A 22,633-nucleotide genomic window follows, 5' to 3' on the forward strand; every position below is an offset into this window, starting at 1 on the left:
CACCACTCGTTACTGGTCTCCAGCTGGACACTGAGCCATTGACCACAACACTTTGCGTGCGGCCATCCAGCCAGTTCTTTATCCACTTAGTGGTCCATCCATCAAATTGATGTCTCTTCAATTTAGAGGATGTCATGTGGGACAGTGTCGAATGCTTTGCACAAGTCCAGGTAGATGACATCAACTGCTCTGCCCCTGTCCATCAGTTCTGTAGCCCCATCACAGAAGGCCACCAAATTGGTCAGGCAGGATTTCCCCTTAGTGAAGCCATGCTGGCTGTCACCAAGCACCTTGTTGATTTTCATGTGCATGTGCATGCCAGCCAGGAGAATCTACTCCAAGATTTTGCCAGGCACCCAGGTGAGACTGACTGGTCTGTAATTCCCTGGGTCATCCATTTTCCCCTTCTTGAAAATGGGGGTTATATTTCCCTTTTTCCAGTCATCGGGAACTTCACCTGACTGCCAGGATTTTTCGAATATGATGGACAGTGGCTTAGCAACTTCATTTGTCAGCTCCTTCAGGACCTGCGCATGGATTTCATCAGGATCCTCTTTTCCAGCTGATCCTCTCTTCAAGTTTTCCAGGCAGGTTTAGTTTGCAGACCAATTTGCAATTCATTAAGAAGAAAGTTGCTGTTAGCAGTACTTGATTATGCAATGCTATCTCTAGTATGATAGGGCCTATGACTCAAATATATATCACTCTTTTCCTAACTATTTTCCAGGATGGTTTCTTAGAATAGATTTTGATTCATTAACAAAAATACATTAACAAATTCAGTACTGAGCAGATGCAATGTAGAAATATTCATATGTATTTTCCTCCTGAAAATCCACACTACAGTTTGCTCATGTTAGAATCATAGAATCATAGACTAGTTTGAGGTAACGAGAAAGGAGGTTCTTGACTCCTGTCCTACTGAATGAGTTTTTATTCACAAATAAATACAAAGCATCCTCCAAAGGAAATTGCACCACATAGACTTTTGGAATCAGATGACAAACCTCTTCAGCAGAGAGAGTATGGTAATAAATGTTCTACCAGTATTTGTTTTTTTGTTGTGTTTTTTTTTGTTTTTGTTTTTGTTAAGTAACATTAACTTTCCTGTCTGTAATAGATTTTCCATCCACACATAAAAAACATTGGTCACCCAGCGGATGCATGACAGAGTTATCATTTTAAATTGCATAGAAAGTTGGCACAGCAGCAAAGAAACATGGGCATTTCTGAATATTTACAAATGTCTCTCCAGTCCTTTTTTTTCCCCAGGCTTCAAATTAGCACAAGTATTAGGCCTTAGGTATACACCCTAACGTACATTTCCTAAGCTTGACAAGCTTAAGAGTTCCCCTGTTCTCATAAAGCATTTGATTTTTTTTTTAGAAGAATTCAAAGGAAAGATTGGTTTTTTTTCCTCCAGAGGAATAAAGCTTGTATCCTTAAACCTTTTACAACCTTCTTGCCTTGAGTATAAGATTCTGGAGATGAGAGAAAGAGGAGGACATCATTGAAAGGAAATTTATTTTATATAATTGCTAAATACTGTGATTGCTTATGTTCAGTGGTCTTTTCATCAGAATATTCACCTCAAAAGTAAAGTTTAAAAGAGGTTATGATATGACAGGTAATGTCACTACTTAACAGATCAGAAGAAAGCTCCTTTAGGAATGATTCTGAGACTTCTCTTGTGGAAAACCCAATTACTCTTTGAAGCAGCAAAAATGACAAGGAAAATAAGACAGAATAGGACATTTATCACTTCCTTTAGACAGCTAAATAAAAGGTAACCAGGACAGAGAATAGTCCAGAATGAAACTCAAAGAAAGTCTACTGCACTCTTAAACCATTTGAACTGGGTTTTCCTATAGCTTCTTCAATGAAGATACAATGGACAGAAAGGACAACATCTCAGATGCTATTCTGTGAAGGAGCAGACTGGGGTGTGGGATGGCGATTTTGGTGCAGGACCACATATATTCAAGATTATTCAAGAATTCATGTTCTGCTCTGCCTCAGATCCTTCTTTTCCCTACATTGATTTTCCCCTCATGAAGGAGTGCTGTCGTGCTGCTGGAGAAACTCAGTCAGAGAGCTATTGGAGTTTTATGAGCAATCTCATGCCTCTTCCGTGTAACATCAAGAGGTCAAAGACATAAAAGGCTTATAAGGTCAGTCTAAACCCATTCCTTGGCCTATGCAGGATTATGAGGAAATCCTAATAGAAAAAATTTATTCAGATTGGCTTGGATTGGCAATCAGTCATGTAGGCTGGAAACTGGCTGAAAGATTGTAAACGAAGAACCATGATAAATGATAATGTAACAAGTTTATGGAAGGTATCTTGCAGGGTATCTGGAGAATTTGTGTTAGGTCTGGTCTCATCTAACATCTCTATTAATTATCGGGAAGTATAATTGAATTGCACAGGAATGAAATTCACAGATAATATTAAACAAGGAGGACATGTCAGCAGCAGCTGAGTCAGAGAATTTACACAGACAGAACCTGAGCAGTTAGAAACCTGAACAGAAAATAAAACCATTTTCTGAAGAGTTTTGTTTACATTCTGGTCCTCAAAGGGCAGTCTAGTGTCATCCCTTGAGACAGGCTCCTGTTAGCTGAGTTTTGTGAATGTCAAATTAAAGATGCAGTTCTTAAATGATATGACCAAAGTCAAAGAAAAGTTGATGTTAAAGTTGAGATTTTGCAACTCCCACAGAAAGGGCACTTAGTTATACTTCTGACTGATACTGCTTTGCAAGTATGGACATTTCAGTACTTGGTGTTGTCCTTCCTCCTTCACCTTCTTGCAGATCAAGTTCTGCAGGTCAAGGACAGCTCCATATGTTGAGTTTGAATGGTGCTTTGGAGGCTGTAAATGATGTGATAAATAGTGAAGCCTTAATAGACTATAGTTTTGGCTTGGTCCTTCTGTTATCTTTCTAGAATTAAATCAGTCAGCTTCTGGAGCTTTGTGCTGTATGGATTTTGAATGGGTCAGCCTTGAAGTTGTTTTGCCATGTTGTGCCTCATCTGGTTGTTCCCCAGCACTTCAAATTCTAATATCTTCAGACCCCTAATTTCACAGATCAACTTCATTTTATCCCTATTGAGTATTGTCATTCACTAATTATATTCTGGTTATGCCAGGGAAAAATTCCTGTAGCAGGCAGTCTTAAACTCAGTTGAGCAGGATAGTTACAAAATATTCAGCTGGATCATTTCTACTATTTTCAGTCAAACTTGAGTGTGATTGCAGACCAAGTCTCTAGGAACAGCCTGGTGATGTTTGCAAAATGGATTGTGGAGTCAGGCCATTTTTCCTCCTCTTCTTGACAAACATCTACAGCAGTGGGGTATTTGCTGCAGTGGATGTTTCCTAGTCTGGTCTTCAGAGTCAGTCTCTGGCCCTGCCCACTGGGGATCTATGATGTAGCAGTTGTGGATGCTCATGCAGAAATTCAAAATGAGAATACTCATCCAAAAGATGGGGTAGATTTTTTCCAATTTGGGCCCTCATATATTCAGCACCTCATCAAAACTGGGCCAGATGTGCAATGAAAGGAGAGCAGGGTGAACCTCCAGAAGCAATGCATTTCACTTTTCCTAAACAAATACATTAGAAGGGGGTGAACTCACCCTTCAGAGACATCATGGACCAGAGAAAGAATGTTCATATTATGCATTTACCTTTCAGATTAGGTTAAAATTAGGTAAAATGAGTCCCGCCATACATTTATTTCAAATCACATGCTAAAAAAAAAAACCAAAAAAATAGTTCCGTGAAATTTCCGTACACATGGCAATATGCTAAGTATGGAAATATTTATAGAAAATACTTATGTCATGTGAACCATTCCTAAATGACCTAGGGAATAATCTGCATTTGAACTGACAGGAGAAAAAAACTTTTCTGAATAATTTCATGGGGAAAATCAAGGCTTCTTCCCAAGTCCTTTGCAGGTTTGTCTCATGCCGAATCTCTGAATTTTTACAAATTATTATTAGATTGTTGCAAAAGAACTGAAATACATTCATCTGAATAAGGAATTACCTTCCACTGAAGGAACCGGAATTAAATGCCATCCTCCTGCAAAATAGATTGCCAGATATTGGCAGTTTATTGCAGTAATGAGACTGGGTTTTTGCAGAGCGCTCAGAAAAAAAAAAACACAGTGGTTTTATCATTTGGAAATGTTTTACCATCTGATTACTCTTTGGCTTACTTTATCAGAGTTTTTCCCTAAGTATTTATTTGTTCAAAAGCCAAAGGTGGCTAGATACCATGAGTTCCCACCATCCGCAGCACTTTTGTTTCAAAATTAAAAGTCCAAGCCTTCATTTTCTGCCAGAACCAAACCCTTTCCAAATAGTTTATACTAATAGAAATTGAAAGGTCACTTCACACTCCAGGGGGCTTTGAAAAGCCTGTTTAAAAAACATGTACTACATTAAAGTAACTGTAAAACACCTATTTGGGAAAAAAAAGTTTTGATGTCTCGCAGGGAAAAGTCTTGGATAAGCTGAAAAAGTGGTTGGTATTGTTATTACTATTATTTACAATTAATACGCTACATTTCTCCAGAAGTTATACACAGTAGCTAAATATCCATCTTGATATCTTGAACTCATTCATAACAATAGCACTACATTAATATATAAATCTAGAAACACATATAACTTAACCTTAAGGATTTAATGAAGGCACTTAAATTAGGGTTTGGGACATTGTAGGATTTAGGAGAACTGAAAACAGTAAGAATGAGATTCACTGATCAAAATCACCCTCAGGAAGTGCCCGTTTTTTTTCTTTTCCTTGAGTAAGCAGCCTGGAAGTCCTTCCATATCTAACCTTGCAGGTTTGGTTAAGCATGCTGACTCAGGACCTTAGGGCCTAAATTCTGACTTTTCATGGTTTGTGTCTTCTTCTGGCTGAAAATGCACATCCAAGTCAGAAATTCTGCTTGAAGTTAATAGCTACCATGTACTCCCAGAACAGGACAAATACTGAGCCATGAAATACAGCCACCTTGAGGATGAAGCTATTCAAGTGTTACGTGCTGACACCACTGCTGGACTTTGGGGTTGGAGCATAGGAATCAAAGAAATCCTCTGCCAGCTGGCAGCAAGGAGGGGATTAAATCTTTTTCTTTTTTCTTTTTTCCTTTCCATTGAGTTTGCATAAACCTGGATTATTTTCCGATCCATTTCACCACATGCCACAGGAACTGCTGCTCCCAAGCTTGGCAGGGAGGAGGTGTAGGCTCAAGAAGGAGAAGGAAGAGACCTCTCCTTTGGCAGCATCACCAGTTCACACTGTGAAATACAGTGACTAAAGAAGCTCTAGTGACAGATGGGAAGATCTTTGGAGCATGGGCAGCTTTCTTCAACTGTGTGTTTGCACAGCACTTTGCACAGCATTGTCCTGGGTCATGCCAGAACTTCACTGGTGACCAGTGATTATGGTGTGGACTGAGACCTCAGTGTCTGCTCTACCTTGTGTGGATCCTCCCAGGCTTCCGCAGCACAAAAGCTGCACCAAGATGTATTGTCTCCAGCATGTGGAGCTTGATCAGTAGCAGTTGGTAGCAATTCCCATAATCTCTAGATGAAGATTTTAGGCTGATGCAAAATTTTAAGGTTGTTGTACACTGTTTAACATTTGTTTACCATTGCAAACATGGTCTGTGCAGACAGAGACAGCATGAGGCACCCTCTCCCGCAGAGTATGGTTACAGAAGCAAAGCTGGCCTTTGTAGTGTTATCAAACTTCCAGTGGGAGAGCTCTCCAGTGACGGAAGGCAATGAGAAGCCCAAAGTGGAGATGATACCATGAGCTTTATTTTTTTGACTGAAATAAGAATTAAAGAAAGCATGTTAGAGAATCACACATGACAGCACCTTCATCTCTGTGGGCGACTAAGAACGTAAAATTTCATCATGAAGATCACATGTTACAAGGTGATCTTGAGATAGAATTTACAAATATAAAATCTACCCACTGGTGTTCATATATGGGGGTGAAAAATCTCTTTGAACATGCAGAATTCAAAAGTAACTTGGGTAGGATTCAGCTATTTCATATGCAGATCCAGAACCCCAGCTTCTGTTATGTTTTAATGCATAAGTACAGGCCTACTTAAAGGCCTCATTCCCACTCCCCCTTTCCAAATTCTCATTCAACATTATTAAAGAAAAAGAAAAAAAAAAGAAAAAAACATCTGAAGCTAGACATTTTTTTGGCTCTTTCCAGCTAAAAAAGGTCCAAACTCATTAAAAAACAGTGTGTGTTGGAGGGAAGAGGGTGATGCTTTAGGGTAGAGAAATTGATTCACAATGCCAAATTTGAGATAAAAAAAAAAAAAAGGAAGATGAAGAACTGACTAATTATCTCTTTAAAAGGAGGAATATTCAGTTGGGAGTGTTAAGTGTCCTTAACTGTATTGGTTTTGTGCACTGACTTGCTTTATCTCATTGAGCACCATGAGAGTGGAAGCTCCTGATAGGACTTTGGCAAGAGCACTGCAGTGCCTTGCATCTGAAGGCTGAACTTAGTTAACCTGCAAACTGCTTAGCTGGAAGTAAACCTCCAAACCCACGCTAGCCCCTAAATTTTGCCACATTGTGCCTGGCTCCTTGTCTGATTCTCCATTATTTCTTTTCTATTTGCTTTTGATAAAACATTATTGCAGCATTTTAGTACTTTGGCTGCTGGTCCCCAGAGAAACCAGGAAGAGCAGAGGCAGAAAATTAAAGAGATGTTTGCCAACATAAAATATAATTTAAAAAGAAAAAAGCACCCTTTCCTGTGTCATTATTGAAACTTCAGATTGTAAGAGCTTAAATGATTCTTGTGGATCTACTTTACTCCTCACTTCTTATTCTCTGCTTATTATTTTTTAACATTTCCTTTCGATGGAGTAATAAAACCAGACAAATCCAACTCCTTTTTCTTCCTGCCAGGCTTTCTTTCTAATTCTTGTGTGTATTGGACTTCAAGCAGTGTAGAGAAAACAATTAGAAGAGGTACACAGTGGGATGCAGACAAAGCAAGAAGGCCTACAGATCTTCCAGTGAAAACCTGCAGCCCCTTTTTAGAATTTCCTTTTAAGGACGATTATTGGATCCCCTTCTCATTCCAAAAACCCTTCAGCTTGGGCCTAAGAAGTGTGTGGTGAAGTTTTGCAAACAATTTTCTGCTTTTCTGCCTTTACTTATTTATGTTTGTTTATTTATGTATTTTTTTGATATGGAAAGAAGAAGAGAAGGGAAGTCTTCTTGCTGTCTGTTGTTTTTTTTACTTTACTTTAAGAATTAGTTTTTTGTTTATCCTATAACTTCATGGTCTTCAAAAAAAGCCTTTAGGATTGGATGCCTCACAAGAGACAGAAAGCATTTGGGTGTAATATTGTTCTGTTTACTCACATTTGGAGAAAGCTGCGACCCTCTTGAGATAACAAAACTTCCTTGGTTTTCACGGGGGAGCAAGATAGCTTTAATTCATTAATATTTCTTGCTTTTTGTTGATTTTATTCTAATCCCTGCATTTCTGAGAAGGCTTTCTTTGTTAAAAAATGAACACTTGCATTCTTTCTCCCCCTTCCCTGCAGCTCAGCTCACTTTTTTTATTTATTGAAGAGCTGGAAAATCCACAATGAGTCTCTCAAAGGCATCTTCCAGTCATGTCACAGAAGACACTGTGTTATTATGTTGTGGTTTAGAATTGCACAGAGACTGAAAATTGGGTTAAATGGGCCACTGGCCTGCACTCAAAAAGCATTTCTTGTCTTTTGACGCTCTTTGTAATTTTATTCCTTTCCTTTGAACATTTTTAACACTGAGTTTGAGCTGTGGATGAAATCAGAATTAATATGGAGTATTCATTAATAGAAAGTGTTTATGCTATAGATTCCTAGAGCTTACAAAAAATGAGAGATGGTAAATGTGTTCTTCATACACATGCCTGCATACGTGAGTGTGAGTGTTTAACTTTATATATCCAAGTGTTGGTGTTATATACCCAAATATTGGTGCATCTCCTTGAGGCATTGCTGTCTCCTTAGTGATATCTTTCTGCATTTCTTCTTGGCACAAACAAAATCATTTGGGATGATCAGCAGCTGTACACAAGACCACAGAGATAAGCACAGCTGTATTTTAATTGAACTTGGGTATTCTTCATGGCTTAGCACCTGGCAGAGGCTATGATGTTGTCCCAGTTTGCATAGGTGGAGAGCCATAACTGTACCATGCAATGCAGGAGCCTGGATTTCCCCTTCTAAAGCTATGTATGTGTCACTTCCTTGTTAAAGCCTGTTGAATGCAGGATTTGAATATATGAAAAATATGAATCCTGTGCTGCTTGGTGATGTGAAGTGTGCAGGTCCTGGGGCAGAAAAACTGTTTTTGAGGAAATTCCCACACCTCTGTGCAAAGCTCCTGGTTAGCTGAATCAATGCACCGTGATCTGGAGCTGGCCTTGCATGTAGTGCAAGTGAGGGAACATGGCCCCTTTCAAAAATTTCCCATAATCAGGGCATGGTCTTCTGCACGGCAAGAAGAAGCCACTGACCCATAAGTCAGTTTCCTGCTCCTTTCTAGGTAAGAGACAGAGCTGGAGTTATTCATGCAACCCTCTCCCTTTTCCCTCACTGCTGTAACATGTTGACCTGTTACAGGGCACCAGGGATGGGTTTTGAACCAGAGCTGGGGATGGGGTTTGAACCCTCCTGTGCTGCATGGTTCCCTACACACAGGGGTAGGGCAGCACACTACAGCATGCAGGGATTAAAAACCAGATGCCCGGGAGTAGGCAGGTACCAGCAGGATGAAATAACACCTTACCCAGCTGGGGTGAAAATGCTTGAAATTTCCTGTTCTTCTGTTGGCGTGTTGAGGGGAAGGTCACTTTAGGGTTGAGTTACTGCAGCTCTGCCCAGTGCTACTGTATGGCCTGGGGTCCTGCAGGGAGGTGGGAAGGCAGTGACCGCTGAAGCAGGGACTGCAGTGCAGCGACTCCTGAGCAGGGCTGTGCTCGTCTGCCGCCACCGGTAAGGCGGCACAGGGCATGGGAGACACAGGTCTGCTCTTTGCAGCAGGATGTCAAAGCAACTTTGCTTCCACCTGCCTTCTCCTGCCCTCTTTCTGGGTGGTCAGGGTGCAATGAGAACTGCTGCTTTGTGGCCTCTCATCCTGTATTTTCTCCCTCCTCCCTCCCTCCTTTCCACACTGTCAGTCTCTTCAGGGCACTGCATCCGATAACCCCGTTTTTATTTTACAGTTACAACAGACTTCACTTCTTTTGCACAAATCCTCCCACAAAGCACACTTCCCTTTTGCTTAGTTTGGCCACAGACATCCCTTGGACAGGAGCCCATTCATGGATGGACAGAGAAAACTGTTCTGGTCTTCAGTGACAATTTTCACTGTTGTCCTTCATCCCGGAGGATTTAGGGGCTAAATGCAGACTGAAATTTTGCTCTGTAATACCAGGGAATGTCTACTGGCAGGGACAGGCTGTGAAAAGCAGAACGCTGAGCCCAAGGAGGCTGCCTCGAGGGCTTTTGATCCTGGACAGGGCAGAGCACAGCCTCTAAGGACAATGTACAGTGGGGAGGGAGCTGTAGCTCTGTGCCTGCAAGAAACAGGAGGACAGCAGTATTTTAAAACCTAACCTGGCAGATTTATACACCCAGGCTTACCTACAACTTGAAAGGTCCTGCTGACACAAATCTCCTGGGGAGCTTGTGTCACCAGCAGCAAGTTGTATTGAGCCACCCACCTTCCCCTCCTCCTCAGTAAACCATCAAAGCAAACTGCTTTCTGCGACCCATCCCACAGGGCAGGGTGCAGCCACCAATTCACCTGCCTGAACTGTCAGTGCCAAAGCTATTTTACTGCTGTGCCTGCGACCTTGCTCCTGATGGAAGGGAGAGAAGAGCCAGCTGTGCCCCAGCTGTACCTCCCAGTGGTTCTCTTTATGCTGTCTGTAACCCCCCCTATCTTCCAGCAATAGCCTTCCCCACCCAGGGGAAGTGTTTAACCACAGCTAACGCAGGTATTACTCTGCAGCTTCAAGGATACCTCTGTGTCCTTGAGTGCACAGGTGTCATTTAGGACAGCTGGCAACAAAGCTGGGCTGGGAGTGTACTGGGCAGTAAATCTATCCCAGAAAGGTAGCCCAGAAAGGTGGTAGAATCCCCATCCCTTGAAGTGTTCAAGGCCAGGTTGAACAGGGGTTTGAGCAACCTGTCCTAGTTGAAGATGTCTCTGCTCATTGCAGGGAGGGGATCATCTAGATGACCTTTAAAGGTCCCTTCCAACCCAAACCATTCTGTGATTTTATGAAAACCTGAGGAGTTAATAATGAAGGAACAGAGCGGGGAGGAACACTCAAAAAGACAGCGTGCTCAGCTCCTTCACAGTGAAGAGCTCTCTAATAGAAATCACACTTTGCTATTGCACTCTTATGAATTCCTCCATAATTTTATTTACTTGGAAGGAAAAGATCTGTGTTAAGAACATTTCTCTTAATCCCTGTTATTAATCATAGATTATATGTCCCTTGAAATACTTTCCTTTTGTTCTGGTCTCTTTTCAAATTACCAGATCAAACACCAGAAAACCAAGGAAATAAGGGAAAGGAGCATGCACCCAGACTCATCAGAAAGAGCTGCCAGATGGTTCTGGTTGCCTTTTGGGTGTTCTAGGTGCACATCACACTAGGGATCTTTTATTTCCCTCGGAAAGGAGCTCAAGGTCTGAATATTTCTAACCTGCAGGACATGCCTGCGAAGAGGCCAATGCGAGCCAGGAATGACAGTGACAGATCAGCTAGTTTTGTTTGCATTTGGCATTGAAGGTGGGTTAATAGCTCCTAATTTCTTAGCCTGATAAAAGCTAGGATCGAGTCTTAAGTGATCTTATACCTCTGCTGTAAATGGAGAGGGCAAGTCTGGTTTTGACCTGTACCTTAGTATATGGCAGATCACCCTTTAGATGTGCTTGACTCTTTCTGCTGACTATAAAAGAAATCTTCTTGATTAGCTGGTGAGCTGAACCTCATCATTTCCGGACAGCTGGAAATAACTGAATTGCTCTTTATTGCAGCACAGACCTAGAGGATTGTTTCCTGGGTAGCTTCTCACCACCACTTTCATACATTTTATTTTTGCTGAGTGAACAGCCCACATGACCATTGCTGTCTCACTGGGGCTCATTTGTGCCAGATTATACATTGCTGACCCATACAGAATAGCTGCACAGGGACAAGCGCAGCAAACAGTCCAATGTGCATGCAGGAGCATCTATGCATCTCGGAGGGCCGGAAAACTGCTATGGTGTCATGTGTGACCATTTGAAAGAGATGCTTCAGGAATTTTTGGTAATTGGTGGCTGTGTAATAGGGATCCACTGGTATAAGGTCTCCATGGATGAGGGAGGGGCACATATGAGGGACATATGAGGGACAGGCACAGAGAAATTGGTTCAGCTGGGGAGAAAATAACGTCCCTTCAAAGTTTTACCATGAGGCTGAAGGGGGGCAGGTGCAATCCAATGTATTAAACCTTAAAGGAAAGGGGATTTCTATTTTTGGGGGGTTTTGTTTTACCTTGAACACTTGAGGTGAACTAAAACAACTGACTACACCCTAACCTCTGTAGATTTTAGTGTAATACTTTCTACGACCTACATTTGATACAGTAGGAATGTCCTTATTACAGGGAGAAACAAATGCATCGATCTCATTAGGATCTTTATCACACAACCTATTTTGACAGATATTCTTGGTTGCCCTCTGTTGAACACTTTAACGTTTTTGAGATAAAATAGAGTTTAACCAGGATTGAATGGTTTATCCTCACATTTCTATAATGCAGCTTGATAGTGATCCATCACTCCAGTTGATAAGAGGTAGCAGCTCAGAAAAATAAAAATAGAGATAAACTTGTTCACAAAGGATCTGTAAATGTACTTGAATGAGAGTGATCTGGCCATAGGATACAAGGGCTCCTCTCCTCCTTGCCAAGAATCTGAAATTACTTTTAAACCCCTCACCAGCTATAACCTCTCCTGAGCAGGGTGCTGGGAAGGCAGGAGCCATGCAAGCTGAAAAATACCTCAACCCCTCTGTTTTTGCCATGAGAGGGAAGTCAGTGGAGGCTGGTGCCATTCAAAGCAGGGAGGAGAAGGCATCTTGCCCAGGGCTGGTGTGACAGTTGAGCAGTGACCACAGAGAAGCCCTGGGATGGGAGCTGGGGATGAAACAGCCCCATTGAAATTATAAAGGAAATAAAAAGGTCCCAGGTAATTTAGTAGTAAAGGAGCATTGCTAGTACCCCTCTGGGCTGCATTGAGAGAGGATCTATGCCTACATTAACACCAGCAAAAGATATTTAGCTCATTAGGAGCAGCTGGTTTTGTTTAACCTGAGAGTACCTGCTGTGGAGCAAACCAAACACCCCCATGTCATTTACACATCTTTCTAGGATATGGAGAGTCCAAACATCCTGAAGAGATTGTAGCCTGAAATACGGTACACCTTTATTCTGCATCCATCCGTTCACCATTAGTGATATTTACTGTTAAACGGACAAGGAGTTTGGATTTTCAATGACATGGAAGGCCAGGTCTGCATAAACACAGGTGACAAAGGAAAAAGAAGGATGATGCTGTCCCCACATCTCTCATTCCTCTGAGAGTCTTAGATCTCATCCTCCTCCTTTCCAAATCTAAATTTACCAAATGGCCTTAGGGCATATAGGAAAAGAGAAGGGAGCACACAAAAAACATTTTAATGTTTTCTACCAAAGCAAAGATTTTTGCTTGGCACCTGTTCAGATTGAATATCAGATGGCCCAGCAAGTGATCTATATTTCATGCCATTTTTAAAGATGCTCAGATCCGAAGAGAATTAGCTGCCATCAGAATGGACGATGACCCTTTTCGTCTCCTGGGAGAACAGACACTGTGAAGTTTTCATTAGATATTAAAAAAAAAAAAAAAAGGAAAACAAAAACACATACGTACAGCGTGGGAATTGAAACTCAGGCTCCAGCCGTACTAGTGACCTTGCTAAAGACAGTTATTGTCTTGTGTTGTTGATTCTCCAGAGGTACATGCGTTTAAAATGGTGTACAACCAATAACTATTATTGTTACTCTATTTTTTACTTTGCTTTTTTGTGTATTGGATCAGAGAGTAGCAACATATATAAGTAAAATACATAAGGGATCTGTAGTCTGAAACATGAAATTGTTATGAAATTGAAAGTAACATCATACAGGCATATACCAGGAAAGATGTGCTAATTATCAGCACATGCTTTTTTTAGTTGAGAAACTAAGCAGAATGAGGGATCTTGTTCAAAACCTTCCTGGTCTTCAGGTCTTATTTATACAAGTCACTGTGGCCTCATTCCCAAACCTCAGGGTTAGCCCAGGAGCTTAGCCATTCACATCTCCTTTCACCAACGTGGTCCTGGAGTACAACAGAGAACTTAGGATGGTGGATAACTTCCCTAAAGTGCCCATAAGACACCAAGAGGTAGTTATGTCCCTGGGTTAGGTGCCCTTAGGAGATGCTGGAAATTATGTTTGCAGCTCTGGGTCTTCATTTTTCCACACTTTGGTCTCCACCTGTAAAATGGGATGAAAAGCAATATTTTTCCCCATCTTTTTTCTGTCTTCCTTGCTAAGATTGTAACCATTGCAGTGACAGCCCTGCCTAGCATCTTTATCTTTCTTAAAGTATATGGCAAAAACAGCATATAAGATGTATTAGAAAAGAGCCTCATTTTCTCAAATACATGGTGCCAGGTTTGTGTTTGTGTGCTATAGAAGTAGCAAAGGCCAAACCTTTGAATAGATAGGAAGCAGTCTGACTTTGGGAAGAAAAGGACGGACAAAATGACCTCAAAGCAATTCAGCATCTGTGATTTCCTCAAATTCCATCTGAAAGCTTGCTCTCTATTTTGCTGACATATGAGCTGGGTGTCCTATTGCACATCAGTGTAACAAATAGCTGTTATCTTCTGTTTCATGGGAGCTACAGCAGAACGTGATTTATTTGTGCCTGCTCTGGTGCCTCTTTTGAAATGTTGTCGTCATTCAGTGCACCTTTTGCAGAGGAAGGCAGATGGTCATCTCAAAGTTTCCCATAACCTTGCTGTGTGTGCTCCGTAGTGAATCAATGAAACCTGAATTGCAGTCCATTGTCAGAGTTTGGAGCTGTGCTGCTAAAGCATCCTGCAGTGGTTGAAAACATTTGAATGTCAACACTGCATCTATACTGAGGAAATATGACATTTCTCCCTAAAATTTCAAAGCAGTGCCAAAAGGGATTTTTAACTGTGCTGTGTGAGCAGCGACTGCATTGCTCAAACCTTAATTACCAGCCTGGAAATGTACCTTTTGTGAATATGTGAGTGTGAGGTGTGACCTCTCCTTAGGAAAAAGAAAAAAAAAATAGAAATAATGAATCAAACAGGATTCTAAGCTGAAATACCAGACACAAGGAATTTTTGGAGTCCAAACAGCACCAGCTGCCCCTCTGTGCTACCTGTCTCTGCTTATATGACATTTGCAATGAGGCTTCAGGTGATTTGAGAAGCTGGCATTAGACTGCAAATCACCTTTCATGTCAGCTCATGCCAGGATACCTTGCCAGAAACTATTATTTCAGTGGGAAATAACAACTGGGAATAGGGAAAAAATGAACTTCTGAAAAGCACTTTGTCACATTCCCTGGGCTGAAAACAGTGAGCACCTGCCATGAAAGCAGGCATAGACAGAAACTTTTCAGTGGGAGGATTGCCTCCTTTACATACAGAGGCAAGACAAAGTGAGTATACAAAACATTTTCAGCACTCTCTCTCAATTTCTGATGTTTATTTGCTCTATGAGCAGACATGCCTGAAGACATCTATGTTTCATAAAGCCTGCTACCTTGCTTCACTGATTTTTCCTTAGGATGGGAATCATTGCAATGAATAGGTCTGGCATTTTCAGATAATGGCCTGCATGCAGCATAGGTATTTCTAGAAATGGTTAATGTTGAATATAATAGATGTTATAAGTGTCTCCCCCAAATACTTCTGGACTTTTACAGATGACTGCTTCTGTGTGTGTGTGTAGGGCAGAGCATCTCCCAAATTCAAGCTGTCAGTCAGCTCATTCCCATAGCACATCTAGGCAGAGTGTGATCTCATGTGAACTTGAGGATGCAGTATGTTTTGTACATTAACTGGCTTGAGAATTTTATGGTTTTATTAAATAGAAGAGGAAAGAAATCTGCAAACTTATAAAGCAATTTACAGGGAAGAAAAGGGCAAAATGTTGTTACTTGGTGTGCAACAAATATTTAATCAATGGGTTTAAACTTTTTTGATCAAAGGGATTACTTGTGCTAGGACATTCTTATCAGATCTACCGAGTTTTCTTCCTTAGTTTGCAGCTGGGCTTGATCTTCTAATCCACCAAGCTTCCCCTGTCTTGGAAGGGCACATCACGGTTCTCTTAGAGAACTAGAATAACCAGTGGATTAAAAGCAAGGACCCTCCTTACAGGACTTTTCTTACTAAACCTTTCTTACAAAAAGAAAAAGCAGCATCTAAATCATATCAGAACTCTAAAAAAAAAGTAGTCTGCTCATGTAAATAGATGGAGCTGATCCTGCCTGCACCTGATAAGTCCTGGTTGTAGCGGAGTCATTTATGTTCTAGCACACACTGAAATAAGTGAGACCAGAGCAAGATTTATATTCTTGAAATATAAAAAACAAATCCTGGCTTAATTGAGATATAAGTTGGATTCTTTACTCTGTGCCACTGACATAAATCCATGAAATCTCAAATAAACACTTCAAAAAGTCTGATTTTCATTGCATTATTACAGAGCTAGAATAGAAATTAAAGGGTTTGGATCTGTCTAAATTTACATCTATATACTGAGGAACCGGGCCTCATTTTCTGTACATTTCCAACTTCTTAAAAGCATCTCCAAAGTGTCAGGAAATCACAAATCTTCCAGAAATTGATCTTCATTTCAAACATTTCATACTTCAGTAACTGAGATTTGTTGCTCTCTGTCAGAGTTAAAAGGTGGAAAAGTGCTCCTCTCCTGCAGGTGAGGAGCTTGCATGCTGCATTCCAGTCTCTGAACATCTGGGACCGCAGTGCGTGTCTGAGCAGTCCCTGAACTGCAGCACAGAATTGCAAATGACTCTATAATGAGTAGGGAACAGAGCTGTGGCAGGGAACAGGGATGTGTCCCAAAGCCCACTGAAGTGAAGGGCACAACTCCTGCTGACTGCAGTGGCCTTTGAGTGGAGCTCTTGGCATGTCTGTGAAAAGAAGGTACAGTCAAAAGATATCGCTGTATCATATCTCAAGCAGGATAACCACATGCTCATCTTTTTCACTTTCTCAGGATGGAAGGAGCAGTTTTATTGGCCACCAGCTCGGAGGGGTCATGGAAGTGCCAAACAGCAAGGACCAGAGAGTTAAATCAGCCAGAGCCATCCAAATCACTTACTACCTCCAAACGTATGGCTCTGTCACCCAGGACCTCATTGGGGAGAAGTGGGAGAGTGAATTCTGTAAACTGATGCACAAGATGCAGCTAGATCACCAAGATCTGCAGCTCTACTCACTAGCATCCTTCAGCCTCTGGAAGGACTTCCACCAGACAAGTCTCTTGGCCAGGGACAAGATTTTGGTGAGCCTGATGCTGATTCTCCTGACTGCTACCCTATCGAGCTCCATGAAGGACTGCCTGCGTAGCAAACCTTTCCTGGGACTCTTGGGAGTACTCACTATCTGTATTTCCAGTGTCACTGCGGCAGGGATATTTTTCATTACTGATGGAAAATATAATTCTACTCTGTTGGGAATCCCTTTCTTCGCTATGGGTAATTATTTATCTTCATAATAATAGGATTAACAGAGTTTAATGACAGGATTATAAATTACATCCTGGGTTATAAAGTGCAGATTCTACCTTGAGTGAAATTCTAAGTAATTTTCATCCTGTTAAATTCTTCTGTGCCTTGCCAAAAAGAAAAAAACACAAAAAAAAAAAAAAGGAAAAAAGGGAAAAGGAAACAAAGCAAAGCAGTAGCAACAGTAAAGAGCAAATGATGTTGCTGGAATCTCAGCCAATATGAGAGAGGGGCAGTTTTATTGATGTCTTTTACAAATTGAAGGAGAAATTGTTATTGAAAAGTCGTCCGCTCAGCATAGAAAATGGTACATGTTGACCTGACTTTGATGGGAGGCCAGCTGAAAGAGTAAGTTAAAAGAGGAGGTTGCCAAAGAAGGGAAGATTTTAGCACTCTTCTGAGGAGGGCTTCTCTTCCATCTGTGTCTGAGGGCCAGAGGGGAATGGATTGGTATAAGAATAAGATTGATGGACTTTATCTCGTAGAGGAGATTACTGTTGCAGTGTTTGTCAGGCTGTAAGCAAAGGGGGCTGTCAGTATATGTAGCACATAATTCCTTGGTCTGTGAAGTCCCAGATCAGCTGCTGAGATTTTGTATGTGTTGTAGCAGGGCAGGGAAAGGTGCAGCTGACGAACAAACATTAACTTCAGCTTTTTTTTAGCAGAAGAATTGAGTTTGCTCTTTCTGCTCCTCTTTCTGTTCCAAGCACCTTTAGTGCATCTGTGTGGTTAATGAGTTTGCTGGGAATGTCCATTGGAAAGGAAGAAGAAAATGTGCCCAAACCAGCTTGCTGAGGCAGTGCTTTCAGTGCAATCACATCCAAGCTTATTAGAGTTTCACTGTATCACGAGTCTGAACCCAAGCAATGACTATGCAAAATCTTAGCAGTGGCAACCCAAAGACCCAAACCCCTTCATGCTGGCTTTTTGATGGCAGAAAATCTTACCTGTGGACAGAACTCTGCATCTTTACAGTTAATTTCTTAAATTCCATTCATGCTTCTAGTACTCAAGCCCAAATCCTGCGCTTACAGTAAGAGAACTGAAAATGCAAAGCCACAAGTTAAAGTCAATGGTTGAAAAAGGGTCTTATATTTTTCTTAAAAATCTCATCCTCCCAAAACCCTATATATTCTTTCTCTTACTCTCAAGAAAATTCCTGTCATATATGCATCCTGCCTCCTATTTTGTCTGTCCCTTGATAATGCATCCATGTCACTAACCAAGGGAACCCTATGCAATCCATACAGGCCAGGAGCATCAAATGAAATGGCAGCAATATCGCACTCAAATTATTCATACCCTACAGCCCAGGATGAAACAAGGTTGGGAGTTTCTGAAAGCAGGGTAGCTCAGTTTCCCATCTAGGATGGTGGTAATCTAGGAGTTTGTTTGCTGTCCGAGGAAAAGTAATATTTATAACTTTCTGTTGTGTTTTGCGCTGTCATTCCTCTCACAGCCACTGCCAAGACCAAAAGAAAATAAGAGGAAAAAAAAAAAACCCTCTCTTGAAGTGAGTTATTTGCAAGGATCTTTTCTGTAACATTATATTGAATGATATATTGGAAAAGAAAACATTTAGATAACTCTTCTACAGAAATTTCAGTCAGGAATCCCATACTGAATTGGTCACCAGCTATCATTAGAGAACAGATTGCAATGCCTGGGAGCTGCTGCTGGTAAATATTAGGCAACAGTTTTAGAGTTTGGTGAACTAAAAGCCAGGAAGTATGTCTTGACAAAGTCATACTGGGTTACATCCTGCAAAGTTCCATGTGTCTTTAGTCCCTTAAATGACTGTGCCACTTAATGAGATCTTGCTCTGCCTGTGATATACCCAGGGTGTCATAGACCTGGGCTCCCTGCAGGGCAGGGATTTCTATTTAACCTGGTTTACTGTGAACTGATCTGACACCTTAGCATAGATCCAATGAAGATCCCACAACTGGTAATTCTGTGGGTCAATACATAACTCTTGGCCATGTTGTACCAGTGTACCTTGTTGCTAGCACAGCGGAAAGCAAACAACACATCAAATAATGATTGAATGAATATAAATTAAAAAGTGTACAAAGTGGGGTTAACCAGAATTGCAAATGCCAGATTTGCAAGTCAGCCTTTCAAAGTCGAGTTACTTAGACAAAAATAAAAAATAAAAGGAAAACCAGGCAATAACAGCTACAAAGTGCTTACAAGTTCAATGTATGCAGAACACACAGGCAACATTAATTCTGGAAGATCCTAGCTTTGGAACACTTCAACCTGACATTTGCAAACTGTCCATTTAAAGTATATTTGTTTGGTCAAAAATATACAGTTTTCTCTGACATTCACTTTTCAAAGGATTGATTTGAAATTCTGTGATGTTCTCCTGCACTTGTCCTTTTTTTTTGCAGTGATAGCAGGATGCTGCCGTCTGAATGACAGGAATAACCCCGAATTGTACAAATGTTTAGGTCCATAATTCCTCTCGAAGTGCAGAGATTCTGTGGGTTTCAGTAGGTGATAAAAGCCTATATAAAAGTGAAATACTTATTTTTTTTAATGAATTTGGACTGAATGACCTACACATTAAGTATTTACTGTAGTCCTGCTGTGAGGGAATGATTTGCTGGGATAAAGTATATCTCTGATATACTAGGTGTTAGCTCAGATTGGCTTTTCTCTTCTTTATCCTGAAGGGGTAAAACTTCAGTCTTAAGTTAGGCATGAGGACAGTGGTAGAAAATCCTGCTTGTTCTGACTTCCTCTTCCCACTACCACAGTCTTCTCAGACACTTTCCTCAGGAAATCCAGTTTCCCCAGTACAGTATCCACCACTGCATTTTTGGAGTCAGTGAGGAGCAACTCTTCAGAAAGGTCCTGTGCAAATAAATCTCTGGCTGCCAGGATCTGCTGCAAACAGGAACAAGATGAGTTATTTTTTAGCAGTTCATACCCCATACAAATGAATAAATGTGGTCAGTTAGGGAAAAGGTTCTTCTTTAGTTTCAGGGCTTCCTCCTTTAAGAACTGAATTGAACCTAGACATATAGTTTGGGGATTTTTTAAGTTAGATTTTAGTAGCCACCATATATCAGAATATGGGACAGTTCTACCTTACATTTCTTTTCTGGGGCAAATATAATTTGCAGCCTTTTCTACAAGTTTGACACCAGCAGAGCTATCACCACTGATGTGTTTCAGGCAAGAGATAGATAGAGGGTCAAATAACTGAGTTTCAGATTTGTCTTAGATATCAGAAATGGCTAGATGTTCACATCTGCCTTTTGTGTTTGGATTCACAATGCAGTTTCAAAGGGATGTTATGTACGTGACATAATTATGGTTTCCCATGCCTAATCATCATTAATTAATATAACCAGAAGGTTAACTACATAATTGAGGTATTATTGCTCCCATGATTTGCTTTTTAATGCACAGGAGCCAGACTGATATCATCAGAGAGATAATGATTTAACTCAGCTGAGGATCTGACTGTGTATTTTTAAATACAGGTGCATTATTTATGTCATTTTACATTGTAATTATTTTTGGCCAGTCCATGATGTACCTCATTATATAGATTAGTGGAAATCTTGTGTTAAAAATTTAAACACAGTGTAATTAGAGTGTAATTATGCTTTTTGTATTATAATGTGTATGTGTTTCTTAGAAGGCTGGATTGACAGTGGATGTGAGATATATTTCCTGCCCTCTGTAAGTCCGGACCACGAAGACCTTCATGAGAGCAGCTGTTTGTCTTTCAGTCTTTAGAGAGCATTAAGATCAACGGATGCTCTACAACATATTGTACTGTTGTTATTACTACTACCAGTAACAATACCATTACTACCTGAGTAGTAAAGAGATACAAAATATTTAGGAAGAAACAGGCTACCTGTTTCCAGGAGTAACTTCATGCCAGATGTAAGAGAGCAAGATGGATGGAAGACATTTTAAGTGCAGACTTTTGTGTTAAAGTTTCCAGTTATTCCTTCCCCTGAGGTATTCAAATGGAAGAAGGAAGCAAAGTAAAAGCATTCAAGACTCCAGGAAGCTATTAACATTTCAAACAGAAGCCATCTAATCTCTTTCCAATAGCAGTTGTTAAAATAATGGCTGGTGATCACCTTTAAGTAAATTTAAGATGTGGCAGTATTAACATTAGTGGTAGAGTTGTGGGAAATTCCAGAAAAAAAGTCCTTGCGCAGATAAGGAAACTTTTTTTCAAACCGCAGAAGACAAATGTGAGTGCTAAAGTGCATGCTATCGCTAGTTTACCTGTACATGAAGTATCACAGTATTTCTCACCTTTACTTCAAGCAATGGACTGTCTGATTGCAACAGCAACTTAGAAATATTTCAGGAGTGACTCTGACTTTGGTTTTGTCCTTTTGATGCAGCAGTAAAGGAAATCCCGTATGAATCTCATGTTATATGATTATCCTCTATCTGTATGAGAAGCGGATGACCCTTTGGAGCATAAAGACCTACTGACATAAATTCCCACCATATTTACAAATGCAGCGGTTTTGTCATTTTAGGGGTTACAGCAGTTCTTGTCCCTACCATGCAGCAGATCATTAAGGTCTTGGAAATGCCTTGTCCATAATTAGAAAATGTCTGTTCTTGACTGTTACGATGGGAAATGGGAACAACAAAAAAACCCATGGGGAAGCAGGAGATATACAAAAGGTTTAAAATTACCTGTTTGGGTGGAGAGATATGAATATGAATTGGTTTAGATATTCTTCATGCTTGTAAAGTTGATTTCCCTATAATCTGGTAACCCTAGCAAGTCTATTGCCAGCTGCAGAGGGCTGGGTTTTTTAAATATCTATAGGAAAGCCTAACATTCCTAGAACAGTCTTTCCTGCATTTTGTGTAAAACACCAGAGTCTTCAGGGATAATCTAATACCCTTACACCATGCAGTCTGGCCCTGCAGCTGTCTCATGGTATCTGTCATGATTAGGGAGAGGCAAGAAGCAGCAGGACTGAGGCTGCCCTCCTCAAAAACAGAGGAGATGAGGATATTTCTGCCTGTGTCCTTTGGGCCTTTGCATGCCCAGGGATGCAAGAAGAAACATGGCCAGTCCTAATAACAGAGTTTGTAGCACCCAGTTTCAGGTATCCCAAATGGTCCTCCCTTAACTGAAGTGACAGAACCTCAATTTCCTTTGAAGTCAATAGAGAGATATAAAGTAATTTGAATCATCACTTTGCACATATCTGGGATGAGCTATGTTAATCTCTGTAAGGTCCCTTCCATCTTTAACAAAACTGGAGTGACTGCTTAACACCTTAACACCTAAGGTTATATATATGTAAGCTCTCACAGATATATATACATATATGTGTATAACCTGACTTGAATCCCATACAGATTTATTTCTAGCTCTTCTTTTCCTGGAGAGACTTACCAGAAGGTCTCTTATCCACTCAAATATCATTATGCCTTATGGCAGTTGTTCAACCCCAGGAGGTGGATCTGCAAGTCTGCTGGTCAGTGATTCTGAGGCTCAGATCAGTTTGAAGCATTTATCCTTGGACCATCTCAGTACCAGATCCTCCATAATGACAGTGCAAATACTGAAGACATTGACTGGGTTTGTTGTTTGACAGTCATTTAAACTCCTCCTGACTCTAGTGGGAGCTCAACCCATTTGTCAAATGTGAAGCCTTATATTTAAAAGCTTCTTACTGTTTAT

General features: G+C 40.7%; 1 protein-coding gene across 2 annotated transcripts in view; it reads left to right on the forward strand.

The window, feature by feature from the left end:
- PTCHD4 (patched domain containing 4) overlaps nucleotides 1–22,633 on the forward strand; it is a 90,607-nt gene that overhangs the window by 10,869 nt on the left and 57,105 nt on the right. For both annotated transcript variants that reach the window (XM_062638449.1, XM_062638450.1), the window contains exon 2: nucleotides 16,431–16,911. In XM_062638449.1, coding sequence (XP_062494433.1) covers nucleotides 16,431–16,911 — 481 coding nt within the window. The remainder of the gene's footprint in view (nucleotides 1–16,430; nucleotides 16,912–22,633) is intronic.

Source organism: Pezoporus occidentalis, unplaced genomic scaffold, assembly GCF_034315485.1.
Source record: "Pezoporus occidentalis ecotype Australia unplaced genomic scaffold, CSIRO_AGI_Poc_V1 ctg57, whole genome shotgun sequence".
Classification (NCBI taxonomy): Eukaryota; Metazoa; Chordata; class Aves; order Psittaciformes; family Psittacidae; genus Pezoporus; species Pezoporus occidentalis.